The sequence below is a fragment of the Colobus angolensis genome, unplaced genomic scaffold (assembly GCF_000951035.1).
Source record: "Colobus angolensis palliatus isolate OR3802 unplaced genomic scaffold, Cang.pa_1.0 Scaffold177, whole genome shotgun sequence".
Lineage (NCBI taxonomy): Eukaryota > Metazoa > Chordata > Mammalia > Primates > Cercopithecidae > Colobus > Colobus angolensis.
The window spans coordinates 4,969,192-4,992,831 of record NW_012114899.1 but is presented as its reverse complement, the minus strand read 5'-3'; the positions used below and the strand labels follow the sequence as shown (position 1 = coordinate 4,992,831).

Here is a 23,640-nt window from a genome sequence, read left to right as displayed (position 1 = left end):
TATCATAGGTTTAGTATCTGTGAGATCAGGCATTATTTGTCTTTTTAATTCTTCTCTTTGGATTTTATATCCCATCTATTGCACATGAATATTTTTAAATACATGGCTTATTTTTAGCATTTGACAAGTTTGCAGAAACAAGCCACACTGAGCGTTCAGATATTCATATTCACATCCTGTACTTTATAACAAATTGGATATGGAAAATAAGTATAGGCCTAACAGGCTAGAAACTTTAGGCATGAAAAACAATGAATTTGTGATTTAACCGGGACAGTCAAGGGTGAAATTAAATAGATTAAGGAGGTCCATTCCCAAGGTACAGGTATCAGCAGTTCACCTGACTTTCCTGTGGCAGACAGATGATCCACAGACCATAGAGTACAATCTCCCCATCCCCCAAATTGCTTTCTAGTCTTCCCTTTGATTTACATTTGGATATTTTCATACATAATATATAGTTGACTGTTACCTCCAAGTTACTTTCTTTTCTAGACAATTCTAAATATAATTGTTCTTATTAAAAATGCTTTTGTGTACTTCAAAACTAATTAATTATACTTTCTTGAATGCATCATTTTAAAACAAACACTTAATTATGAACAATGTTATTAATAGATTGTTTATTATGTGTCTGCCTAACCTCTTTTCATTTTGTGTTTTGAGTCATCAAAAAGTTTAAATTATTTTTGTATTTATCCAGAAGTATATGTAGTATACAAAAAATGTTTTATTGGGGAGAATTTTGAATCTACTAAAAGAATAAATCTTCGTGGGAATTATGCAAGGGTACTGTAGCAGGAGAAAAGGTAGTTAAGAAGCTTCTTCTGGAATGTTTCTGCTATTGAGGGGTTAGTGAGAACACAGATTTTTGAGCAGCTCTTATGGAGAGGTTTTAATGGAAGATTGTAGCTTGGAAGGCTACAGTGTGGAAAAAGTCAACAAACATTCTTTCAGGACCAGGATCAGGTTCTGAGGTTACCAAGGTGAAAATGATGCAGGCTTGGTCTGAAGGAACTCTTGTGAGACAGAAAGACATGTTAGTATTTTGCCAATGGTACAATTAGTCCAATGGGATACAGTGTGTACTGCAGGAATACAGAGAATAAGCATTTAATCTACAATGACAATGAGAAAGATTTTCAAGAAGAGCTGATGCCTGACAGATTCTTGAAAGAGGAATAAAATTAACCAGGGGAAGAAGAGTGGAAAGTATGTTTTAACAGTTGATGCAACACACATAAATTTGGTTTGGTATGAATGGAGAATTAACTTTGGTGGAGAAATTAAGGTGGAGAGTGAGGAAGGGCTGGAATATGAAGATATTATTTGACTTAGCTTCATAAAGCCTACCTTTAAAGTTAATAGTAACAAACTGTAAAAAGGTTTAAAAATATTTATATCCAAATTTTCCCTTCTTTTATTTTTCTATATTCTGCTTGCCCATAAAGTTGTTTAAATATTTATTCCTCTACCAATATTCACACTAAAATACATACATTTTATCCATTTTCAGTAGGTATTATGGCATTTGCACACAGTGACATGAGTGTATATATGTGTAGTGAGTACATATGAGAGAGTGTATACCTTAAAATATGGAACAGTGCTTTCCAAAGCCGAATTATTCATTTCTATGTGCATAATAATTGGCAGATTTTATAAAACAGTAAATAAACAAGTAAATGATGAGATCATTTTTTAAGTAACATAAAAATTTGGAAGGCTTTAATCAAAATTAATTTGCACTAAAGTGCAAATATATGAAATATCTAATTCTACGAAAAGAAGCAGAGATTTCCTAGGCAGAAAAAGGTGACAATGAATTTAGATAACAAAATTTTCCTAAAAATACAAGGTACATTCCAGCAGCAGTAAGAGTATTCATGTAATTGAAGGACAGGTTGCTTAATTCTCAATAAAGGATGTTGAGGCCATGTGAAGAAACTTTGTTCTTCTGATTCTTTTTTTCCCTTTTCTCCAAAAGAAACATGTAAGGTTTTTGTTCAGAGGACTGCCATTATTTCACTTTTGATTTGGGTACATGAAAATCATTCTCATGAAAGGAATAGATGAATGCAGGATGAGAACAAGACTTCTGGGAGATCAGCGAGGAAACTAAATCAAGAGCAGAGATGACAAATAATGTAGTGCTGAGCTCTGTCGGACGGCATAAGGAGAGGAAGAGGCATAATGAGTATGAGATATTTTAGATCTGAAAATGTTATGACTTGGAACTCCTTGAATATTGACAAGTATAAAGAGAGAAAATTTGTAGCTCTCCCAGCTTCTTTGCTTCATATGAGAGAGTACATACCTTACAATACAGAACAGTGCTTCCCAAAGGCCTAATTTTTCATGTGTATGTACATAATAAATGGCAGAATTTTAATAAATGAGTAAATAAACCTTGAAATTATTTCCCAAATAACACACGAATTTGGAAAACATTAAGCAAAATTAATTTCCACTGCTGTACAGAAGTGTGCCGTGTATGTATAACTGCTTGACATACCGCTCTCAGCCTCACAGAGTATTTCCTAGGAGAGTACTTTACGTCTCAGAGATGCACATTTGACATCCTGCAGGCAAAGCTTTCACATTTCAACTGTCATAGATGTTATAGCTCATGATACTATTTTTATGTTCATTATCATGTGATACCTGGCAGGATATTAGCAGTGTTTGAAATAATGAATTAACCATCACTACTGATTGACAGGCACTATTCTTAAAGTTTTTTCAGCATACGGATAACACACTGTTCATAAGTAATTCATATTTATCTTTTCGTAAGAAACATAGCAATTTTTGTTATTTTCAAGTCTTTTTGTAATGGCTTTTAAAATGCTAATGATGTGTATTATCCAGTGAATGTGTTAGTATTATATTAGAAATACAAAATCTGATAGGAAGTTTATATATTCTATTTCCACAAATCATTAGATAATGTTATGGTATAATGCTTTCTATATCTTTAAATCTCTCACTAAATATATACATATATTCTCTCTTCCTTCCTTTCTTCCATTTTTCTGATCTGCTTCCATTGATGACTCTATACTTTTGACTCCAGACTGGCAATATGAGGGTAAGATGACAAAAATAAAAACCCCAAACAACTTCATGAGCATTGCTTGTCTGTCTTTGTTTTATTCTCTTTAGAACATTATTAAAATTCTATTCACTCTCTCTAATTAGACCCTTTATCACAATTAAAGTCCAATTATGTTTGTTTCTGTTGTGATGCTTTAATTACAATTTATCCTTGTTAATCATCCCTTTATGTTATTTCTTTGGGTTAAATTTCCATCACATTATCTCTGTCCTGAAGGACTTCCACTCTCCAGTGGTGCCTGCTGGTGTTTTCTCAGTAAGATTTGAGTAGTTTGTGGTGCACAAAGTGACTGTATTATGATGTGGTAAGGAATTTATGTCGTTATTACAAAATATTTTTAAATGATATTAAAAGTAGTGACACATATTAATTAGGTTGCAAGATTTTCCTTTTTAAATATTAATATTCACCTCAATGAATTTTTTTCTCAGTGTGTGTGCCCCTGCAGTCAATTCTTACTTTTCGTTATTTTCTCTCTTTAGATTGCAAACTAGCTAGAGGAGGACCTCCAGCTACCATAGTTGCTATTGATGAAGAGAGTCGGAATGGTGAGTGAGTTTTTTATTTTACAAATGTCTTATCTAAGAGAGTTTTCTTCAGATTTTGATTCTCAATCTGCTATAAGTAGAGGTACTAAGATGAAAGTTTCAACCCAAATCCATGAATAATTCCCCTCTAGTATGGGTTTCAATTATGCCATTTTCTGGAAATTCATGCTTTACTTGGAATACATTATAAAAGCCTCATTCGATTAATATAAATATTTAGTTTTGATTTAGAAGAAATTATTTGATTCAGAGTCAACTCAAGAATGCATCCAGATATGGACTAGAAGTCGAGTGTCATGTATATAGTCATCTAACTGAAACACAACGTATTCCTCCAAAGAAATGGACCACAAAATAAGCCTTACATTGCTAACTTATATTGGCCGGGATCTGGTAAGGATCTAGATCCACAGTCGATTAGACATGGTGATTGTGACTGATTAACATGAAAACCAACTGTGCTTAGAAAGTGAGAACATGAAATAAGGCCAAGAAGGAGAAAGAAGTCTGAATTTTCACTTGGGCCGTCTGAAGTAATTAACAATATCTAATTCATGTCAAGTTCCTCTTTGGGAAAACTTTCTTTTCCCTTATCATTAGTGTTTTTGTTCTGCAGCAGCCGCCTTGACTCTCTGAACTTTAATGTAGAAGTATTTAAATTGTTTTCTCCTCAACTGGGCAGCAGTAAAATGGTTATCTCTTGGGACTCTGTTTCTATTCTCTTGGGACTCTGTTTCTATTTTAAACTAAGTATGTAAATGTGGTCTGTGGCTCATTTTGTCTGCTGATTACATGACAGACTCTTCCATTAAGTTTGTACTTAATATTTATTCTAAAGTATGTTCTTGCACTTTTGTATTTTTTACAAAATAATTATGTCAATTGCCTTATTAGAAAGTGATCTTTTTCTTGTAATTCAATCTACACATCTGCATGTACTTTGAAAATATGTACAGGCAATTCCTGCATCAGTTTACTTCTTCATGATTAATTGTGCTGCATTACAGATGCTCCTTTTACTCTTTTAAAGAATTGACACAGACGTATATTCCCGCACATTCTTTGAAATCACTCAGAAATAGCTGCAGTACTGTTGGCCTCTGTTTAAACAAATTTAAGTATCAACAAAATGTTTGCCACATTAAGTAATTACAAAAATGTGAACATTTTGATTATGTTTTTAAAATCTATCCTTATTGATAATAAAATCCTATGGAGTTAGAGTTATTATGATGCATTTATGTAAGTAGGAAATAAATCCCAAATGTGTCTACAGTAGAGAAAAAATATCAAAATACTATAAAGTAAAAGATATACAAAGAAAGCTTCTGTCTTCTAATGATGAATTACGGCTTCCTTATGGTTAACTATTTTTAAAGAAAGAAATCTATATTTTCTAAATATTCAGCAGCGAAAGCAGTTAACCTTTTTAACCAGAAATAAAAATTCAATAAACATAATACAACGTTTATCAACAATTTCTTTTCTAATTGTTAACCAATTCACTTGAAAATACAAGCTGAGCTGAAATAAAACATTTAGTTTTCCTAAGCAAATTTGTTTTAATGTGTGATTCTGTATAGAGCTTATTTTGCCAACTAGGTAATTATAGCAACAGCAATGATGATAGTTTATTTCCTTTTGTGCTGATTAGATCCTACTTTTCCAAGGAGTGTAGGAACTCTACGAAGATGTTACCATAGCATTGCTGTACAGTAGCATGTGGTGAAAGTTCAATATTTCTGTTTTAGAAGAAAATGACATGATATAGTGTAGTAATGTTGTGCTCCTTACTTGGCTTATTTTGTAGAAACTGCCAGCTACTCAGAAAGCTGCCAGAGTTATTTAAGTGTCACCACAAAAAGTATAAATACCGATCTAGAGAATAATGTTTTGCATTTCTCTTTTGCATTAAATTTCTAAAAGTATGATGATCAAATGAACCTCTGCCAGATATTATAATGTAGTGTTTTAATCATTCTTGTCTTAAAAATCTAAGGGAAAAATCTATGCAAATGGTTTTATATTTTTCTTTAGGCAGTCTAAACTTCCCAGTGACACAGTTATTTTTGGCCATGTTGGGTGGCTCATGCCTATAGTCCCGCCATTTTGGGAGGCTGAGGTGGCTGGATTGCTAGAGCTCAGGAGTTCAAGACCAGTCTGGCCAACATGGCAAGACCCTGTTTCTACTAAAAATACAAAAATTAGTCAGGTGTGGTGGCACCCACTCATAGTCCTAGCTACTTGGGAGGCTGAGGCATGAGAATCACTTGAACCTGGGAGGTCGGGAGGGGAGGTTGTAGTAAGCTGTGATCATTCCACTGCCCTGAAGCATGGGCAGCAGAGTGAGATCCTGTCTGAAAAACAGAAAGTAAAGAAAAGAAACAGTTATTTTTAGCCTTGGTCTGTACTCTCTTAATTTCTCATTTCCAGTATCTTTTAATTGGTGGTAATAAAACATGTGGGTTTCCTATTTTACCAGAATGATGAGCACTCAGTTTTAAAGACTTTGAGGCTTCTTTGAAAAGAAAGGCTTAACAAATCTTTAATCAGCTAAATTAGTAAATTTACTTCAAATCAACTTGCCTGTGGCTCACTTAACTGATGTCTATTGCTAAACGATCTCTGTAGCTAAATACATTCACTACTAAAGCAAAGCATCTAAATAGCTCATTTTTTAAAATTATAGCTAATTGTTTATGTAAGTCATTGAGCTACATTTATATAAAACTTATTTATACACATCTCTATCTTTCAAAGACTTTTATAATTTGTGGGATGGAAATATTCTTTGTGAATATATATGTCAAGTGCACTTATACATATGTGCATGCTTGGAAGAATTACAAATTTAACAGATGGAGATCCATAAGCTTCTTTCTCACCCTGGTCTCTGTTAGATGCTTTCGCTTCCTGATCTTTGTCCTCAACAGCACCTTAATGACAGATCCATTACATCATCTTGGGCTGAGCAAGAGATTATTTTCATCACAACTACTGGTAATACTAAGCTTACATTGTAAAGGGGCAAAGTGGGCACACAAAGAGATATGTTGGTTCCTGACTACCACCAGAAAGCTCTTGAACTAGCATGTAGAATGTATTTAGTATGTAATTTCATTTTGAGGGGAGAATGCATTTGAGAAACAGACCACATTATCTATGTTTAATTAAATGAGAATGTCTAAAATATCTTTCTGAACAGATATTTTCTAGTTTCTCTTGACTCTACGAGGCTTTTAGCATTGAAGCCTTACTGAAAGGACAGAGGTGGGGACAGTTACTCTGGGACATTTAAAGACCTGCCACTGAGTGCCAGCCACATCAGAGTCCTTGGCTGCTTTACAGCAACTATAGATTGACATTAAACAGACTTTGGAACCACTCATTCAAACTAATTCTCAGAATCTACTGAAGTGTACAGGCACTACTACGTAAAGGGAAGGAGAAAATGATTTTAAGTCGTGGTTAGAACACACCACTGTGACTGTAAAGAAATGGACAGATTCAGAGGCAAAAGGATATCACTACATGAAAGATTAGAAGACCCACCCTAAAGGAGCTTCGTGAATTTAAAGTTTAAAATATATTGCACATTCTTAGTAAATTTGGGAAATGAAAGGTAATTCTGAGGTATCTCCATAATTTGAAAGCAACATCAACCAAGGTTGCCATGATGGACTCAATGAAGAAGTTTACATTTAGATTGTACAATTTTTAAAAAGTTATTTGGGGATTGAGTTGCTTGTAGAAATTTATCGATGTGAGAATGGAGGAAGCCCCAAAGTTCAATTACTGGCTTTGAAGTAAAGCTCATGAAGAATTTCTCCGCACAGAACTTTCCTAAGCAGTATTTCTCCATCCTCTCTTCCTTACACGGGTTCTCTCAAGGTCTTAGATTTTACCATTCCTTTTCTTCAAGGCCCTTCTTCTCTAAATTTGCTTTTACCATAAACAGTTCTTTCACTTCTTCCTTTCCTTATGATCAAATATTGACTGTTAGATTACTGATTTGTGTTACTGAGCCAATTGTGCTGTGAGTTTCTTACCTGTTAAGACACGGAAAATCTGATCACTACCTTCATTTTTGAATAGAGTGCAGTAATCAACAGTATAAAGGTTCTTAGCAATTACTAGATAAAAATTGTAATTCAAAAACTATCTTGAAACATTTTCTGGACTTAAAATATTTCCTACAGCAGTTTTCAAAACAAATATTCAAATGCCAACTATTCCTAAATTGAATTACTTATGTAATTCAATGAAATGTAAGTGATGTCATGTGATTTAATGAATATGAAAGTACTTGATATCCCTTCATCCATGACTACTTCATACAAATTTGACATATATACTAAAACGAACATTTATTTTATATTTATTTCAGGTAGTGTAGTTTAAGCAAAGTATGTATACTTACTTTTCAGTATAAATAGAAATGAATCTCTTAAGTATACTCAATAATAAAAGTTTTATGAAAGTGTTATAATCTATGTACTGTTAAAGTACACTACTTTTTATTAAATTCAAATGGGTTTATTCAACAAAATGTAGATATATACTAATATATTGAGTGTTTTTTTATTTTATTTTTTGTTTTTTTGTTGTTGTTGTTTGTTTGTTTTTTGAGATGGAGTCTGTCGCCCAGGCTGGAGTGCAGTGGCTTGATCTTGGCTCATTGCAACCTCTGCCTCCCGGGTAGTAGCTGGGACTAGAGGCATGTGTCACCACACCCAGCTAATTTTTGTATTTTTAGTATAGACGGGGTTTCACCATTTTGGCCAGATGGTCTCAATCTTTTGACCTTGTGATCTGCTCGCCTAGTAATCTGGGATTACAAGTGTGAGCCACCACACCTGGCCTATTGGGTGCTTTTTAAAAAATCCATCAAAGCAACTTGCCATTGATGACAAGAATCAAGATTTTTTTGCCATTGATTCAAGTTTTTGCTTTCTAGATTCTCCATTTTGTCATGCAGTAATCCTTGGTTCTCAAGCCAAAAATGCTGACCTGGTTAGCACTAAGCTCTTTTCATGTACCTCAGGACACATTGAAAACTAGGATATTGCTTTTACTGTCATCTGTATGTTTGCTTTTGAAAATTTACAATTTTACAGAGCAGTGCTTTGAGTTGTCAGACTTGGGTATGGTTGAGAGGGTTGCTTCTTAAGTTGGTTTTGAGTAAGAAAGACAATAGTTCCTAGTCAAAGTATAGGAGCAAACTTATTCTCCCAAATTTGTCTTCATTTTTACAACAAAGTAGCTGACCTAGAATATAAGTGAAGACCACCTGCTTGCAATTCTCTCATTCCCTATTACAGACAATCTTGAACACATGCCCAATACATAATTTTGTTGTTCAATCAATCAATCATTTCATTAATCATTTATTTACTTAGTTGTTTATTCAAGGTATGATTATCGACACCCTGTACTGTGTGAGAATCTGTTGTGGTACTGATGATGCATCAGAGAAGGAAACAGGCAAAACCGCTTTGCACGTGGAGGTAGAGACAGGTAACTATAGGGAGAAAAAATGAAACAGAGTGAGAAACCAAGGAGTGATGAACAACTGAGGAGGCAGTGATGCTATTTCAGATAGAGGACTTGTTTCTTTGAGGAAATTACATTTGAGCAAAACTGTATAAAGTTCAGACTGAAGATCTGAGCCATGCATTCACCCAGGGAATTCACATTATAGACAGAGGAATATGACTGATAAGTTTAACAAATGGCAAGAAGATAGCTGGAGAAGATGAGAAAGAGCAAATGTGGTTGAAATAGAGAAGATGGATGTTGATTGAATGTATTAGTCAAAAATGTTTTTGACTTTTTAATGGATTTGCCAACAAATCAGTTGATGGTGACCTCATCTAGCAACATTTGGTTTACAAAGAATAATTCTTTTTTCATCTTTCATTCAATGTCCTAGAAGTACATAATTAAAAATGCAGATTTACAACTGTGTATAGATATGTTTGTTCACAATCACAGATAACCTTATTCTTTAAAAATATGTTTTACTCAGAAAAAAATCAGAAAATGCAGTAAGTCATTCAGTTTGGCTCAGTGGTATCACTGCCTCATTTAACATATAGTAGAGGATTATTGCAGTCATCTCAAAGGTCAATATGAACATGATGGATTTCTATTGTAAAGTAATATTCAGAGTCAGAAAATGTAATAATGTGGTACCATCAAAATTAACAAGTGATTTTTGTTATATTACATTCTCTTAAAAAATCATTAATAAAGAGGGAAGATTCAATAATAGCAGCTTCACATTTCAGATACATCCTTACAAACATATGTACTTTGCTTGACAAAATGATCTTCTTTATTGAATATATTTTGGTGAAAATTGATTAACATGCTAGGTTTTATCTTAGTACTTCGGGACAGGCAAGGTGTGAGCATTATTTGTGAGAAAATAGCAAATAACATCCCATCAATATTCTCTATGGAGTTTATTCAGTATCTTTACAAGGGTTTATTTAGAGATATGAGGGATCTTATTGACAACAGTCAGATTAAATATTATAAATGACTTAAAAATAGTAAGTGATTAATTTTCATGCTACACTTGAGACTCTACCAAATCTTGGACATAATCAATTTAAAATTTCTTTCCAATGAGTATGTTTTATGGAATGCTGTTATAACAAATATTTTCTTTCTGTTTTTCTATTACTGATTATCAATTGATACCTCTAGTAGAATTTCCATTATGTATTGCATAGCAAATATTAAAGTTTTGGTAAGTAAATGTTTTATTTGTATTATTTAAATATTCTTTTGACACCTTGGATCTTGATGTATTTGAAATAATATTTCACAATAAATAGATTTGTTTCAGTTAAAACTATTTTTTGAAGTCTATTTTGAATCCCAGGAGAAAAACAATTATTTCAATTTTATTTTAGCCAATTTCAAATTCCAGCTAAATCTCACAAAATATATTTCTTCTTCATACTTGTTCATGCTTTCTTAAAAACATTAACTATATGCTACTCCTTGCTTTCATTTTTTTCAGGAGAGATCAATCAGTTAATACTCATGACAGATTTTTAGTTAACTAAAATACCAGCAATTTAAACTTAACAGATAATTATTATCCTTTCACATAATCCTGCATTGTGAACTTTATATATTTCTCTGATTAAAAATCACTATTTTATATAAAGTCTTTATTATTGTTGGCAAATAAACACTGATAGGAAACTGTGTGAACATTACTATGATTATATATATGTTGTCTTTAGGATTCTAAGATTACCTCACTTTTGAGTTTTTCAATTATTGACTGTTAGTTAAACTTAAGACTACACAAAGATGTGCCTTCTTCATTCTGTGATATAGTTGATCAGAGATAGCACTAACATTTTAACAATATGTAAAAGAAATGTCTTCTGTAAATCTTATTACATGAATAAAACATATAATCGTTTTTATGTTAACAAAGTGGTCAGAAAACAAGAAGAATTCCCTGTAAAAAGAATTTTGTAAGCCTGTAAATACAAAGACACACTCTAGGGATAAGACACACCTGCAAGCCTGTGGCTAATATTTTTCTGCAAACAACTGTCAGCACCTTTTATCTCAGAATAGAGAATATCTGGATCATTATCTTAAATTGCAATTTCGGTGAGGGCAAAGACTATATTTTTTGATCCATTGCTATAATCCAAGAATTGCTCCTGGTACATAGTAGGCATTTCAAATGCTATTGTTTGAGTAACTGAACCACTAACATTAACATGAATTTCACAAATAACAGCTGCAAGGGACTTAAATGAGACTTACCTGCCTATTTAGGATAGTTTGGAGTATTACTATGATTAAGATTTTTTAACATAATTAACCTTTAATCGAAATTCACCTTGCATGTATAAAGTAGTGTGATTCTTTTTAATTTCAAGTATTTTTTTTTGCTTGAATTACCGTGTCTACAATGACAAAAATTTCTTTTTGTGCTCTCTAAGATGTTTTTTTTGAAATTATAGAAAATAATGTAACAGTATTCTAATGTGAGGGAATGCTGATGTGTTTGTATGTATACATATAAAATAATACTGAATATTATTTTAGCCAGGCATGGGGGCATGCACCTGTAATCCCAGCTACTTGGGAGGCCAAGGCCCAAGAATTGCTTAAACCCAGGAGGCACAATTTGCAGTGAGCCAAGATTGCACCACTGCACTCCAGCCCAGGTGACAGAGTGAGACTATATCTCATAAATAAATAAATAAATAAATAAATAAATAAATAAAAAATAAAAGAAACTGAATATTTGGCCAAATCAAAGAAAAATAAATCTAACAGTAAAGTATTTTAAAACCCATATTATCACAAATTAAAGAATAAAATATACATATTTTATGTATTCATATTTTTTAAATGTTTTTTACATTTAAGAGTATTTCATAAAATGAAAAACCTGATTATTCAGATAACCAGGTAAATTTATAAAATTATATTTTATTTTAGTTATTTTGGGGTATTAGATAATTTCATATGACAGATGAAGTTTATCAGCCTTGTCATGTGGTATGATTTAATGACTGTGTAAAAATACTGTCTAATTCTTGGAAAATGGTTCACTTTAGTTTTTAACTTTTGATGGTAAAATCTTCACTTAGGTCTTTTAGCCTTTAAGGGAAGTTAGATAAAGTAGATACGTGCATCATGAAATGATATTTTTAAAGAGTATAATTAGACAGAATATAATATTTTGAATTAAAGAAAATAATGGAAAGTCAAATTTTACTTTCATTAATAATTGCTGTCTGCTCCACGTGTTAGTAATTTTAAAATATAATTATTCTGCATGAGTAAATATTTTTTATTTAAATACTCGAAGAAACTGCAAACTATTTAACATCAATATGTCATATGAGTTTGCAGTTCATGAAATGAGAATAAAAGCCATTTGCAATTTGACATTTCTAATTTAAAATTAAAATTAAATTTTCAGAAGTAGCAACTATATTTTGATAACCCTTTATTCATTAAAAATTAAAATGAAAGATAATGCCATTTTTATAGGATAGCAAGATATTGCATGTACAGTTAATTGGTAGACATATACGCATCATCCCCCAATAATACACACACACACATACACACACACACACAATGCCAGAAATATCTATACCGTGTTCAAAAATCAATAGATTTTTTAAAAATTCAAGCTATGATAGGTTTCCTGAAACCATACCTGCATCTACACTAGTGAAGAAAGCATATTCTGTATTTTTACATTTAATAAGAATTCTTATTCAAATTTCAGTAATCCATGTTAAATTTATATCATGGAATCTTTATGTTTTATTTGACATCTTGGTGGACAGAAAGATATCTGGAGGTCAAGAACCCTAGAAGGGGTGTTTTGAATTTTCTCTTAAGAAATAGATAGTTGGCTTTGGACATTATAAATAACAACACCAAATATCAACTTGGAATTTGAAAGATGAAATCTCTGGGCTTTAATTATTGAGCTTGATTAGCAGGTATTAGTGCTTTTATAAAATCGAGATAAGGGTTATGATATGTTTTCTTAAATGTTTGGTTAGTGTCCAACTGGGCTTCAGAGTTCATTTGAAAACACTCCCCCAAAGAAAAAAATAAGTAAGCACTAGCATACTTTATTTGACCCATAATTTCAAAGCATTTTGGGGTCATAGAAAACATATCCAGGGACTTGTATTAAACAATGCTCTTAAACATGTATAGAGGAAATTTGAACCTAAATGTATAGTAGCTATATAAATCTATTTCAATCATATTTTAGAAAGTTTGGCTACATATGTGTTTGGTTTGAGATTGAGAGTTAAAATTCCAGGAGTTTAAAGAGTCTTTTCAAAATTTAATATGATCACCCAAATACATTATGCATAAAATGATCTTATGATATATCACATAAACTGAATTCATCAGTTGAGACTTAATATGGAAATAAATAACATGATAATCAATATGAATCAAGATTTTCTGTAGAAAATCAACTCTATAAAACTGGTATCTGATGTAGCAATCTGTGAAGTGCTATTCTCTGTTTCTGGTAGTAGGTGTGAAGAAGCTGCAAGTCATCTAGGCTGGCAGTTGGGGAGGAAAAGTTAGTGTGAAGCAGAGGAGAGTGAGGGAAAACTGATGTCCATGAGGCCAAATTAGAATCCATGGGGACAATAATTGTAACCCATATCTGTTACCACCTTTAACCTGTATGCTACTAACTACTTTATACTGACAAGGAAAGTCAGCAAATCAGCAACAGTACGCGAGAGCTAAAGTAGAACAGGATACCCACACAAGGTACAATGGGTGCTGCAGCAATTTTAACAGGAAAAAAATTATTCTTAAAAATGTGGTTTCACTAACGTTTACCCCTCAAACTGACATCAATCTATTTCATTTTAAATCATGTTTACATTCCAAATAAAGATAATGGTAAAATAATGCTTCTTTCCAAGATGACACATCTATCCTTCTACCAACTGAAAGCACACTAACCATCACTCCGAAAGTGGATACAATCTCACTTAAGTCATTGATTCACCAGTGGGTGATGTTCATTTCTCTTCTGATACACCTCTCTCTCTTTAGTATTGTGTAAGTTAAATACGGTGACATAAAGTTAATTACTATTATATTTTTATGTGGGATGGCAGGAGAAGTGGAAAAAAGGGAAAATTTGGTTAACCTTTTTGAAATATATTCACACCAAAATAAGAAACAACTTTTCATAATTATCACAATTCTTATGTTTGCAATTGGTCACATGGTCATACCTTGTTTATAGCTTCCTTCTTGTACCACCTATTTCATTATTACCTTTATTTTAACCAGATCATCAGGTCTTTTGTCTAATACAATGACCTGAAAGTTTGTTCCTGAAGAGCGTTGTCCATTAGTAGTTCTTCCTGCGTTAGTCTATTAAAGTTTTCCAATAACTTTGATCACAACACAAGGGAGTACTAAGAGGACTCACTTGATCTCCTACAAATGGTTTCACTTATCCATCTGCTGAAGTTACTCTTTGGTTAGCACCTACATGTGACACAAATGTCTTTAAACTCTGTACCCAAGTAGAGAGAATTAATCACATATATCTTCTTCAGACCTCCCTGTCACAGATGCTCCAATTATGTTCAAGTACTGTCAGCCAAACTATTAACTTTTCCCGGCCAGGCATGGTGGCTCACGTCTGTAATCCCAGCACTTTGGGAGGCTGAGGCGGGCGGATCACAAGGTCAGGAGATCGAGACCACAGTGAAACCCCATCTCTACTAAAAATACAAAAAATTAGCCAGGCATGGTGGCGGGTGCCTGTAGTCTCAGCTACTCAGGAGGCTGAGGCAGGAGAATGGCTTGAACCCGGGAGGGCGAGCTTGCAGTGAGCCGAAATAGTGCCCCTGCACTCCAGCCTGGGCCACAGAGAGACTCTGTCTCAAAAAAAAAAAAAAACATTTCCCAGTGCATCAGGGTAGATATGCTCTTTGGCTATCACTCTTTTCAGGAGAAATGAATAACCAAATATACTGCTCAAAGTTCTGCTGACATCAAGGGTTTGAATTTACCACTAACCTCTTGAGGGCTCTGCATAAAGACAATCAGGAAAAGTGAGTAAACAAACAGAAATAAAAGCAATTTTTTTTGACTAGGTATTTGAAACTAAACAAAACCACATTCATTCAACCAATGGAACAAGGAGCAATAGCTCCCTTCAAAGTATTTTGGAAAAGTTTTTACATCCTAAGTGCCATCCAGAACATCGCAACTGCATAGGAAGAAGTCACACAGCAATGCATGATCAGCATGTAGAAGAAAGTTTTGAAGACATATGTGAACATATTCAAAAGCTTTAACAAAGACTGCTGTTGATGAAATAGTAGGTAACAAGTTATTAGCACTTGAGAAACAGCTAGAATTGGGTATTGATGAAGAGGATATTCATGAGTTTGTTGGCATTGAGTTTTCAAGTGATAAAACTGTAGGAAGAAAGAAGTAAAGAAGCTGAGGCAGAGGAAGAAGTTAAACCCGAGGAACCAAGAAAGTGTCCGATGAAGAAACCTGTGGAGGCCTTTGCTGTTATCAGCAGTGTCATACAGATGTTAAAGAAATGGTACGTCAATTAGGAGGGACTCCTAAGAACTGATAGGCAGGGACAAAATGCTCTTGCTTGTTACCGAAAGATATATAATAATAAGAAATAAGCTAAGCTGTACAGTCAAAACTTGATATCTTTCCAAAGAACACTGTGAATTCAGATAAAAGAGGTTTGATGGACTCACAGTTCCACGTGGCTGGGGAGGCCTCACAATCATGGTGGAAGACGAAAAGCACATCTTTCTTGGTGGCAGACAACAGAGAAAATGAGAGCCAAGTGAAAGGGGAAACCCCGTATAAAACGATCAGATCTTGTGAGATTTATTCACTACCACGAGAACAGTCTGGGGGAAACCGCCCCCATGATTCAATTACCTCGGACTGGGTCTCTCCCACAACACGTGGAAATTATGGGAGCTCAATTCAAGATGAGGTTTGGGTGGGGACACAGCAAACCATATCAAACTCTAGACCATCAATAAGTTTCAGTAACCAGTTTCTTCTACAGGTGGAACATCCCTAATCTGAAAATTTGAAATCTGAAATTCTCTAAATTCTGAAAATTTTTGAGTACCAATATGATGTCATAGGCAGAAAATTGAACACATGATTTCATGTAAAAATATCACAAAATTATTTAAAATATTGTATACAATTACCTTTAGGCTGTGTGTGTATACATGAAATGCAAATGAGTTTTGCATTTTGACGTGGGTCACCTTTCCATGATATCTCCTTATGTAATACAAATATTCCAGTATTCAAAAAAATCTGAAATCTGAAACACTTCTTATCCCAGGCATTTCAGATAAGGATTACTCAACCTGTACCAGCTAATTTTGAACCTCATCAGAAGGAGGAGAAATTGATGACTTTGTTGCTGTAGCATCTCCATCATCCAGAAATTAATTATAGTTCGATGCTTCAAATACTCTTTAGGTCTACTGTGCTTTCAGTTGTGTACGTGAATAATGAGCACCCATATGACCATTCTGTTTTTCACTTCAGTGCCATATTCAATGAATCACATCAGATATTCAATACTTATTTATGAAATAGGCATTTGATTTTCCCCAAATGTAGGCCAATATAAGTGGTCTGAACACATTTAAGGTAGGCTGTGTTATGCTATGACATTTAGTAGGTTGGGTAGATGAAATTCATTTTAGACTTAGGGTATTTTAACTTATGATGGGTTTATTGAATACAATCTCATCATAAGTCAAAGAGCATCTGTACTAGAGCGCGACTGAGGACTGCCCAGTTTTTTTCATGTTTTTAATTCAATGATAATATATTGATTTCAAGAGCATTGCCGTTAAGCATGCTGAAAGGTTTTTGATTTGTAAAATACAAACAAAAAAAATTACTTACAATGTTTGGTGATACGAAAACGAATATCTTTGAGTTACATACAGTAGGATGGTAACTCCAGACATTCTATGTCCTAGTTACATGATCTTGGGAAAATTAATCTCTCTGATTCTTAATTTTTCTAACTATAAAAAGGGAAAGGTTCATCTTGGAGATGTGTTATGCAGGTTAGAGGAAGTAATGTTCACAGTGTTCCTGGTACAGAGTAGAGACTTAGTAAATGGAAACTATTATTATCGGCACCATTACTCTCAGTACTAAGATGATCACTCATTTAGACACAGTATTTGTGCTATGGGTATCCTAAAAGTGGCAATACTCATACTGAAATTTTAATATGGAGAAATTGAGGCTGAGAGAAAGGAAGCAGTTATAAATAAGTTGTTGCCAAATTAGTGCTGTTAAAGTGATTAACAGTATTTAAAAATCAGATTCCATGGACACACTGTTATGTTTCAGACTTTGACTCGTACTTGCTTACTTGCTTGGGAAACTTACCTTTTTATGCTTCAGTACTCTCATCTGTTAAATAGGAGCAACAACATATCAGCCATTAGTGCTTGATGTGACAGATCATATGAGTAAAATGCATGTAAATTTGTTACATACTTTATGGAGCAAAAAGAACCTAATGAATATTAGCTACAAGTATTGTCAGAGGTTTTCATTTTTTCTTTCCATATACCATACCATGTTCCTAGTAGCTGAAGAAAGCATAGTTTTCAAAAGGAATGCATCCTTTCATAAAGCACTGATTATAAAATAAAATACTAAGAAAAAATGTAAAAGCATTAAAAAGCATGCATATGAGACATGTATATATAGCATATATGTTTATATAAATTATATATGTATTAAATATATTAAATAATCTATGCAGGAATAAAAGGATTAATATTATTTAAATGAAAATCTGTAAAATGATAAAGCTAGGAGACTTACCTCAAAAGCTCATTGGGATTTCCAAACAATGTGAGATCATTAAAGTGCTTTCATAGTGTAAAGTGCAAGACAAATGCTTCTAATAATACTCTGAAATGTTCTCATAAGGAATAAGTCAGTATTTTTCTTTATAGATGCATGAGGAAAAGCAATAGTTTATTAGCCACATAATTATTAAAGGAATCCTAAAGGCAAAAATTAGAATTGTGTGGTTATTAACAAAAAGCCTAAGGTTATATGGAAATAACCATTGCTTTGCTTATTATTATTTTTTTTAATCAGTTGATTTAAAAAAAAAAACATGTTTTGGACTTAAAAAAATCTGTCTCCTGAATTTATGAATACACATTTATTTTTTCCCAAATGTTATTCTGTCCTGGTACCTTTGCACAGTCAGTAGAATAAACACAGAAAATTATATGTACTTTCTTCTTTCATTTTTTTGTCTCGTACCCTTTGAAAGTAAAGCTGAAGAATACTGATGAGTTAATAACTGGCTTTCCTACATTCACCTTACTGAAATGCAAACGTTGTTTATTTTCAGTCTGGCTTTTGTAGGCGATTCAGTACCAACTCACAATTTAGTCAATTGAAGGATGTCTTAGGAGTCTTTCTGCTTTGTTATTCTATTTGACCCAATAGTGTTAACCTTTAACATTGAACATTTAGGGCAGAGCAATGGCAATTTACTACAGGATTCAGGCTCTATGATAAGGATTAGTTACTAGATATTAGGATAAGCATTCTTGACACTTTAGAATACGTTGTTCCATTTTTATAAAAATACTAAACATCAACACTTTCTCACATACATTTTTATCAAACATGAAAATGATTTAATTTTTATTTAATTTCTCAAAAACCCTCATCTCAAAAACTCTAAAGTTAAGATTCCAAATTTAATCAAAATTTTTAGTCCTTAGTATTCACATTATATTAGGTAGAGTACTTTTGAATTATCCACCTAAATACTGACTGTATAGAAATGATCTTTAAGCAAGTATGCATGTTTCCAATGTACTTTATTTGGATTAAGAAAAAAAAAAAAATCAGTGTGTTGAAGTCTCACCATACTCCAAAGTTCCAAGTGGCTCACATGTGATATTTTCCATGCAAAAATTTCAAGTTTAATAAATTATGATATATCAGATATATAGAAGAGCTGATCTGAGTCATGAACTGTGCATTTGATACAGTAGATAGTGTGATGGACAATGCAAGATGAAAAACATCTAACAATATGAGTTACACTTTAACACCCAATTCCAGAAAACTTATACCAAATGAGAGTCAAAATTTTATTTTTAAGTAATTGTTAACACTAAAGAATGATCATGTTAAATAATATCACTCCTCTACAGGAAGGGAGAGCTACCATATCACTGATCATTTTATTTGTTGCATCGTAGTTAGATCAACTTTCATAAGTTAATTTTATACAGCCTTAAGAATATACACACAAAATGTCTTTACTGTTTTTTTATTATTATACTTTAAGTTCTGGGGTACATGTGCAGAACATGCAGTTTTGTTACATAGGTATACACGTGCCATGGTGGTTTGCTGCACCCATCAACCCTCATTTACATTAGGTATTTCTCCTAATGCTATCCCTCTTATAGACCTCCACCCCCCAACAGGTCAAAATGTGTGGTATTCCAATCCCTGTGTCCATGTGTTCTCATTGTTCAACTCCCACTTATGAGTGAGAACATGTAATATTTGGTTTTCTGTTCCTGTGTTAATTTGCTAAGAATTTATTAAACATAAAACTGTTGAAAGCTATTTGAATTGTATATGGATGTACAGAGCAGATAGAACTTGAAGGGGGACATGTTTTGGCATATGATCAAAATCTGTACAGATAACATGTAAATAATACCATATTACACACAGACAAATGGGATTTTTAACTTAGGAGTATGGGAAATATTGCCTTTCTTTCTTTCATTTTGCCCTAAATGTGTTATTGGCTACATACATAGACCTGTGTATACATAGAAATTCATGAGAAAAAGTGAAAATAACTTTGTAATATATGTGTAGTTCCTTTGATAAGAGGCATATGACCTTCGATAATGGAGGGATAAAAAGAATTTTCTTAAGGCAACCCATTTTAGTGGCTATGAATTCTCAATTTGAAGTTACTAGATTAATATTTATAATTCCTTGATTTGGGTATAGTCAGTATAAGCAGAAGTGGAGATTTAGAAAAAACCACCACCACAAAAAAGTGATTCTTTTTATTGCAAAGGAATCTTCATTTCTTTGATCTCAGAACTGACCAGTTGGCATTTTTTAAATTTCCAAGTGAACTCTCCTATTTGAAAAAGTCTGCAGTATGTTAATAATTGACATTATAAACCTATCTATTATAAACTATTTTCCCAGCATAGTTTACTTACTGTTGGTGATATTCTAGATATATTCTCGAACCAAAAATCATGAAGTACAGAGAGAAAATGGCAACTCTACCTTTTCACACATCCAAGCTCTTTCTCCTCTGTACCTAATAAGATGTATGTTAAGAGAACCCTGTGTTCAAATTTATATATGTATATGTATGTCTATATTTCTACGTATAATGATATGAACAAAAATGTTAGAACCATAACTTGGTCCTTACTCTTAGGGTCAGTGTGAGAAATGCTAAATTCAGCAATTATTTATTCTTAATTAACATGTGCCAAATAGTTTGCTAACTACTAATACCAAAGTAATTTTCAACCCTTCAAGAGGTTACACTTTATTTTTGAAGATGACAATAAAACCAAAATATAAAATAGGCAGTAAAATAAGTATCTGCAAGACACAGAATTAATACAGAAAAGGAATCTGTTAACCATCTAGTAGGGGGAAGGAGGAATAAGGGAAAGCTTGGAGAAGGAATCAGTACCTGAACAATACCTGAACTGGGTTGTGAGGAATTTGTATCAATTTTCCAAGACAAAGAGATCAAGTTGTCAGGGAAGATGTTCTTGGCAAATAGTTGTAAAATACAGGGTGTTTAGGGCATCTATGTAGTTCTTCATGCCTATGTAGCCATTTATTTCACTTGCTGGAGCATGTGTTTAAAAGTAAATTGCCAAGTCACATCCAAGAAATATGGAATTAGAATCTTTGAATTTGAGGTCCAAAGACATACAGTTTTACAAGCTTACTGAGTGAATGTATGTGTATTTTAAGATTAGAAGACAACTATGAATATGCGAGCTGGCCAAGAGAAACGTGATATTAGCCAAGAGCTAACAGTTCTTCACTAGGAGCCTGAAGTGAGATTTTAGCATTGGACCACCACAGTCAGTTCACATTTGAGAAGAAAATTCCAGACATTGTGCGTTGGCCTCAGGCATCAGGGGAACAAGTTGTGGGGATCCTGTTTTGGTCCAGGGATTAAATGATGAGAATTTGAACTGCCTTTATTACAGTAGAAATGGAGAAAAGGGACCAGACATTCCAGGTCTTTAAGTGTCGAAAGAACAATCGAAACACCCCTTGTTGCCTCACATTCTACATAATTCTTCATTTGTCTCTAATTATAAATAAAAAAGGGGTTAACTTTCGATGTCAAGTATTATACAAACCATGATTTTTGCCAGCCTGATGATTTAAAGGGTGCATGCTGTACATTGCTAGGTAAATTCTTATTTGTCTCAAGAGAAAATTTCCAAAGATCTCTTGCTTTAGTTTCACCTCAGTACAGCTATGTGAGACAAGTCTACTCTAAGCAGTAGCTTTCAATATTTTTTTAAAAAATGTTCTATCTATTCTGCTTTTGTTCGTATTTCTGGCTGAAATATCCCACTTATGTTATCTTGGTCATCATTACTCAGCACAGCAACTACCATAGCCTTCCTTATTTTACAAGCAACAACTTTCCTATTTTGAATTTCTGTTGTATTAAACATATTCTCTCTGTGTTGTCTTATGCCTTACATACAAAATATAAAACATGTATATATTATATAATATTTTATATATTGTATATAAACATAATATTTTATACATATTATATATAAACTCACACACCTATGCGTGTGCACGCGCGCGCACACATACACACACACACACACACACACACACACACACATATATTTGGCCTGGGATTTGCTTTCAATCTGCTGACAGTCGAAGTTTATAAACCATCAGTGTCTTCCAAGGGTTTCAGAGACATCCTGTGCATACCTGTTGCCAAATTAACTTTAACTATCAGCACCTAAATAAACAAGTAAGATTTTATAGCAAGCTTAGAAAAGGATATTTTACACATATTATATATTTTACATATATGTACTAGACAAATATACATTTAGAAAAAGCATAAACCCATGAAGGGGAGAGAATCATTAGTAATAACAAATGCATATTGTATACTTATTGTGAGCTTATAATTGTTACGCAGAGACAGTAAAATGCATGATTTGAACAGATTTACAATCTCATAAAGCTAATTTTATGTGTATTTTAAAAATGCATAACATATAGGAAACAGTGGAAAGAATACAACACACAGAAAAGGAAACTGGATTCAAGCTCAATTCACCATCTTAGCTATCAATAAAACATTTAGCCTCATTGTTGTACTTTTATTATTTATGAAATTGAGGGAATAATACCTATCTTTATGGGTTACTCTGGTGCTAAATATCAAATGGAGTTTTACAATCATCCAACAAGTACATGTTAAACCATAAACTCTGTGTCATACATGATATTAGGCTATAGAGACATAGTGTACAACAAAACAAACCGGTCTCCAACTTTTATAGAATTTATTTCTAATAGGTTAGAGGGTAAAATGAAACAGAAAAAGATGCATAAGTAAGTTCATAATAAAATACCTAAGGGTAAAACAACCAGTACAAAAGCCCTAAGGCAAGAGAAAGCTTGGCCTATTTAAGGAATAGAGAAAAGGCTGTTATAACTGGAACACCATGATACAAGTGAAAAATATAAATAGAGTGGCTCGAAAGATAAGAAGGGCAGTTAATAACCACTTACACTGATTATATTCTCTTTATGTGCCAAGCATTATGTTAAGCATTTTTGTATATGAATATATATTCTAATAGCAAAACCTCAAATGTAGGCCTACGCTTATCCTCATTTTACAAGTGAGGGAATGTTATCTTGCTCTAGGCAACATATCTGCTTGACCCATTGTTTGAATCATTCCACACTTGTTAGCCAGAAGAAGGAGTGGTCTGATCAAAGAAGATAAAGACATAGACTGAGGAGGAAAAGAGGAAGGGGGAGAAGAAGGAGGAGGAAAAGGAAAAACAGGAGAAAAGAAGAAGAAAAAAACAACTAAAATATTATATTAAGAAGAGCAATCTAGCATACATTATATACTATGATTCATGTATAATTACATATGGATATGCATGCATGCAAAAATTGGAGAATATAAGTATTTTCTTACCTTTGGGAATTATCATAACATATTAAAAACCAAGCCATAGACTAATATGTATAGAATGATATTATTTAAAAATCAAATAAAACAAATCATATATAAGTATACACTTGTATATGTATAATCATGGAGAAGAA

At 33.0% G+C, this 23,640-nt stretch overlaps 1 protein-coding gene across 14 annotated transcripts in view; it reads left to right on the top strand.

The window, feature by feature from the left end:
• PCDH15 (protocadherin-related 15) overlaps positions 1–23,640 on the top strand; it is a 1,021,780-nt gene that overhangs the window by 296,034 nt on the left and 702,106 nt on the right. For 9 of the 14 annotated variants that reach the window (XM_011938778.1, XM_011938779.1, XM_011938775.1 and 6 more), the window contains exon 3: positions 3,601–3,666. The exons of 2 other annotated variants lie outside the window; for them this stretch is intronic. In XM_011938778.1, the coding sequence (XP_011794168.1) occupies positions 3,601–3,666 (66 nt within the window). Of the gene's footprint in view, positions 1–3,076; positions 3,092–3,600; positions 3,667–23,640 lie in introns of all 14 variants that reach the window. 3 more of the 14 variants (XM_011938777.1, XM_011938774.1, XM_011938766.1) reach the window with 1 other exon arrangement.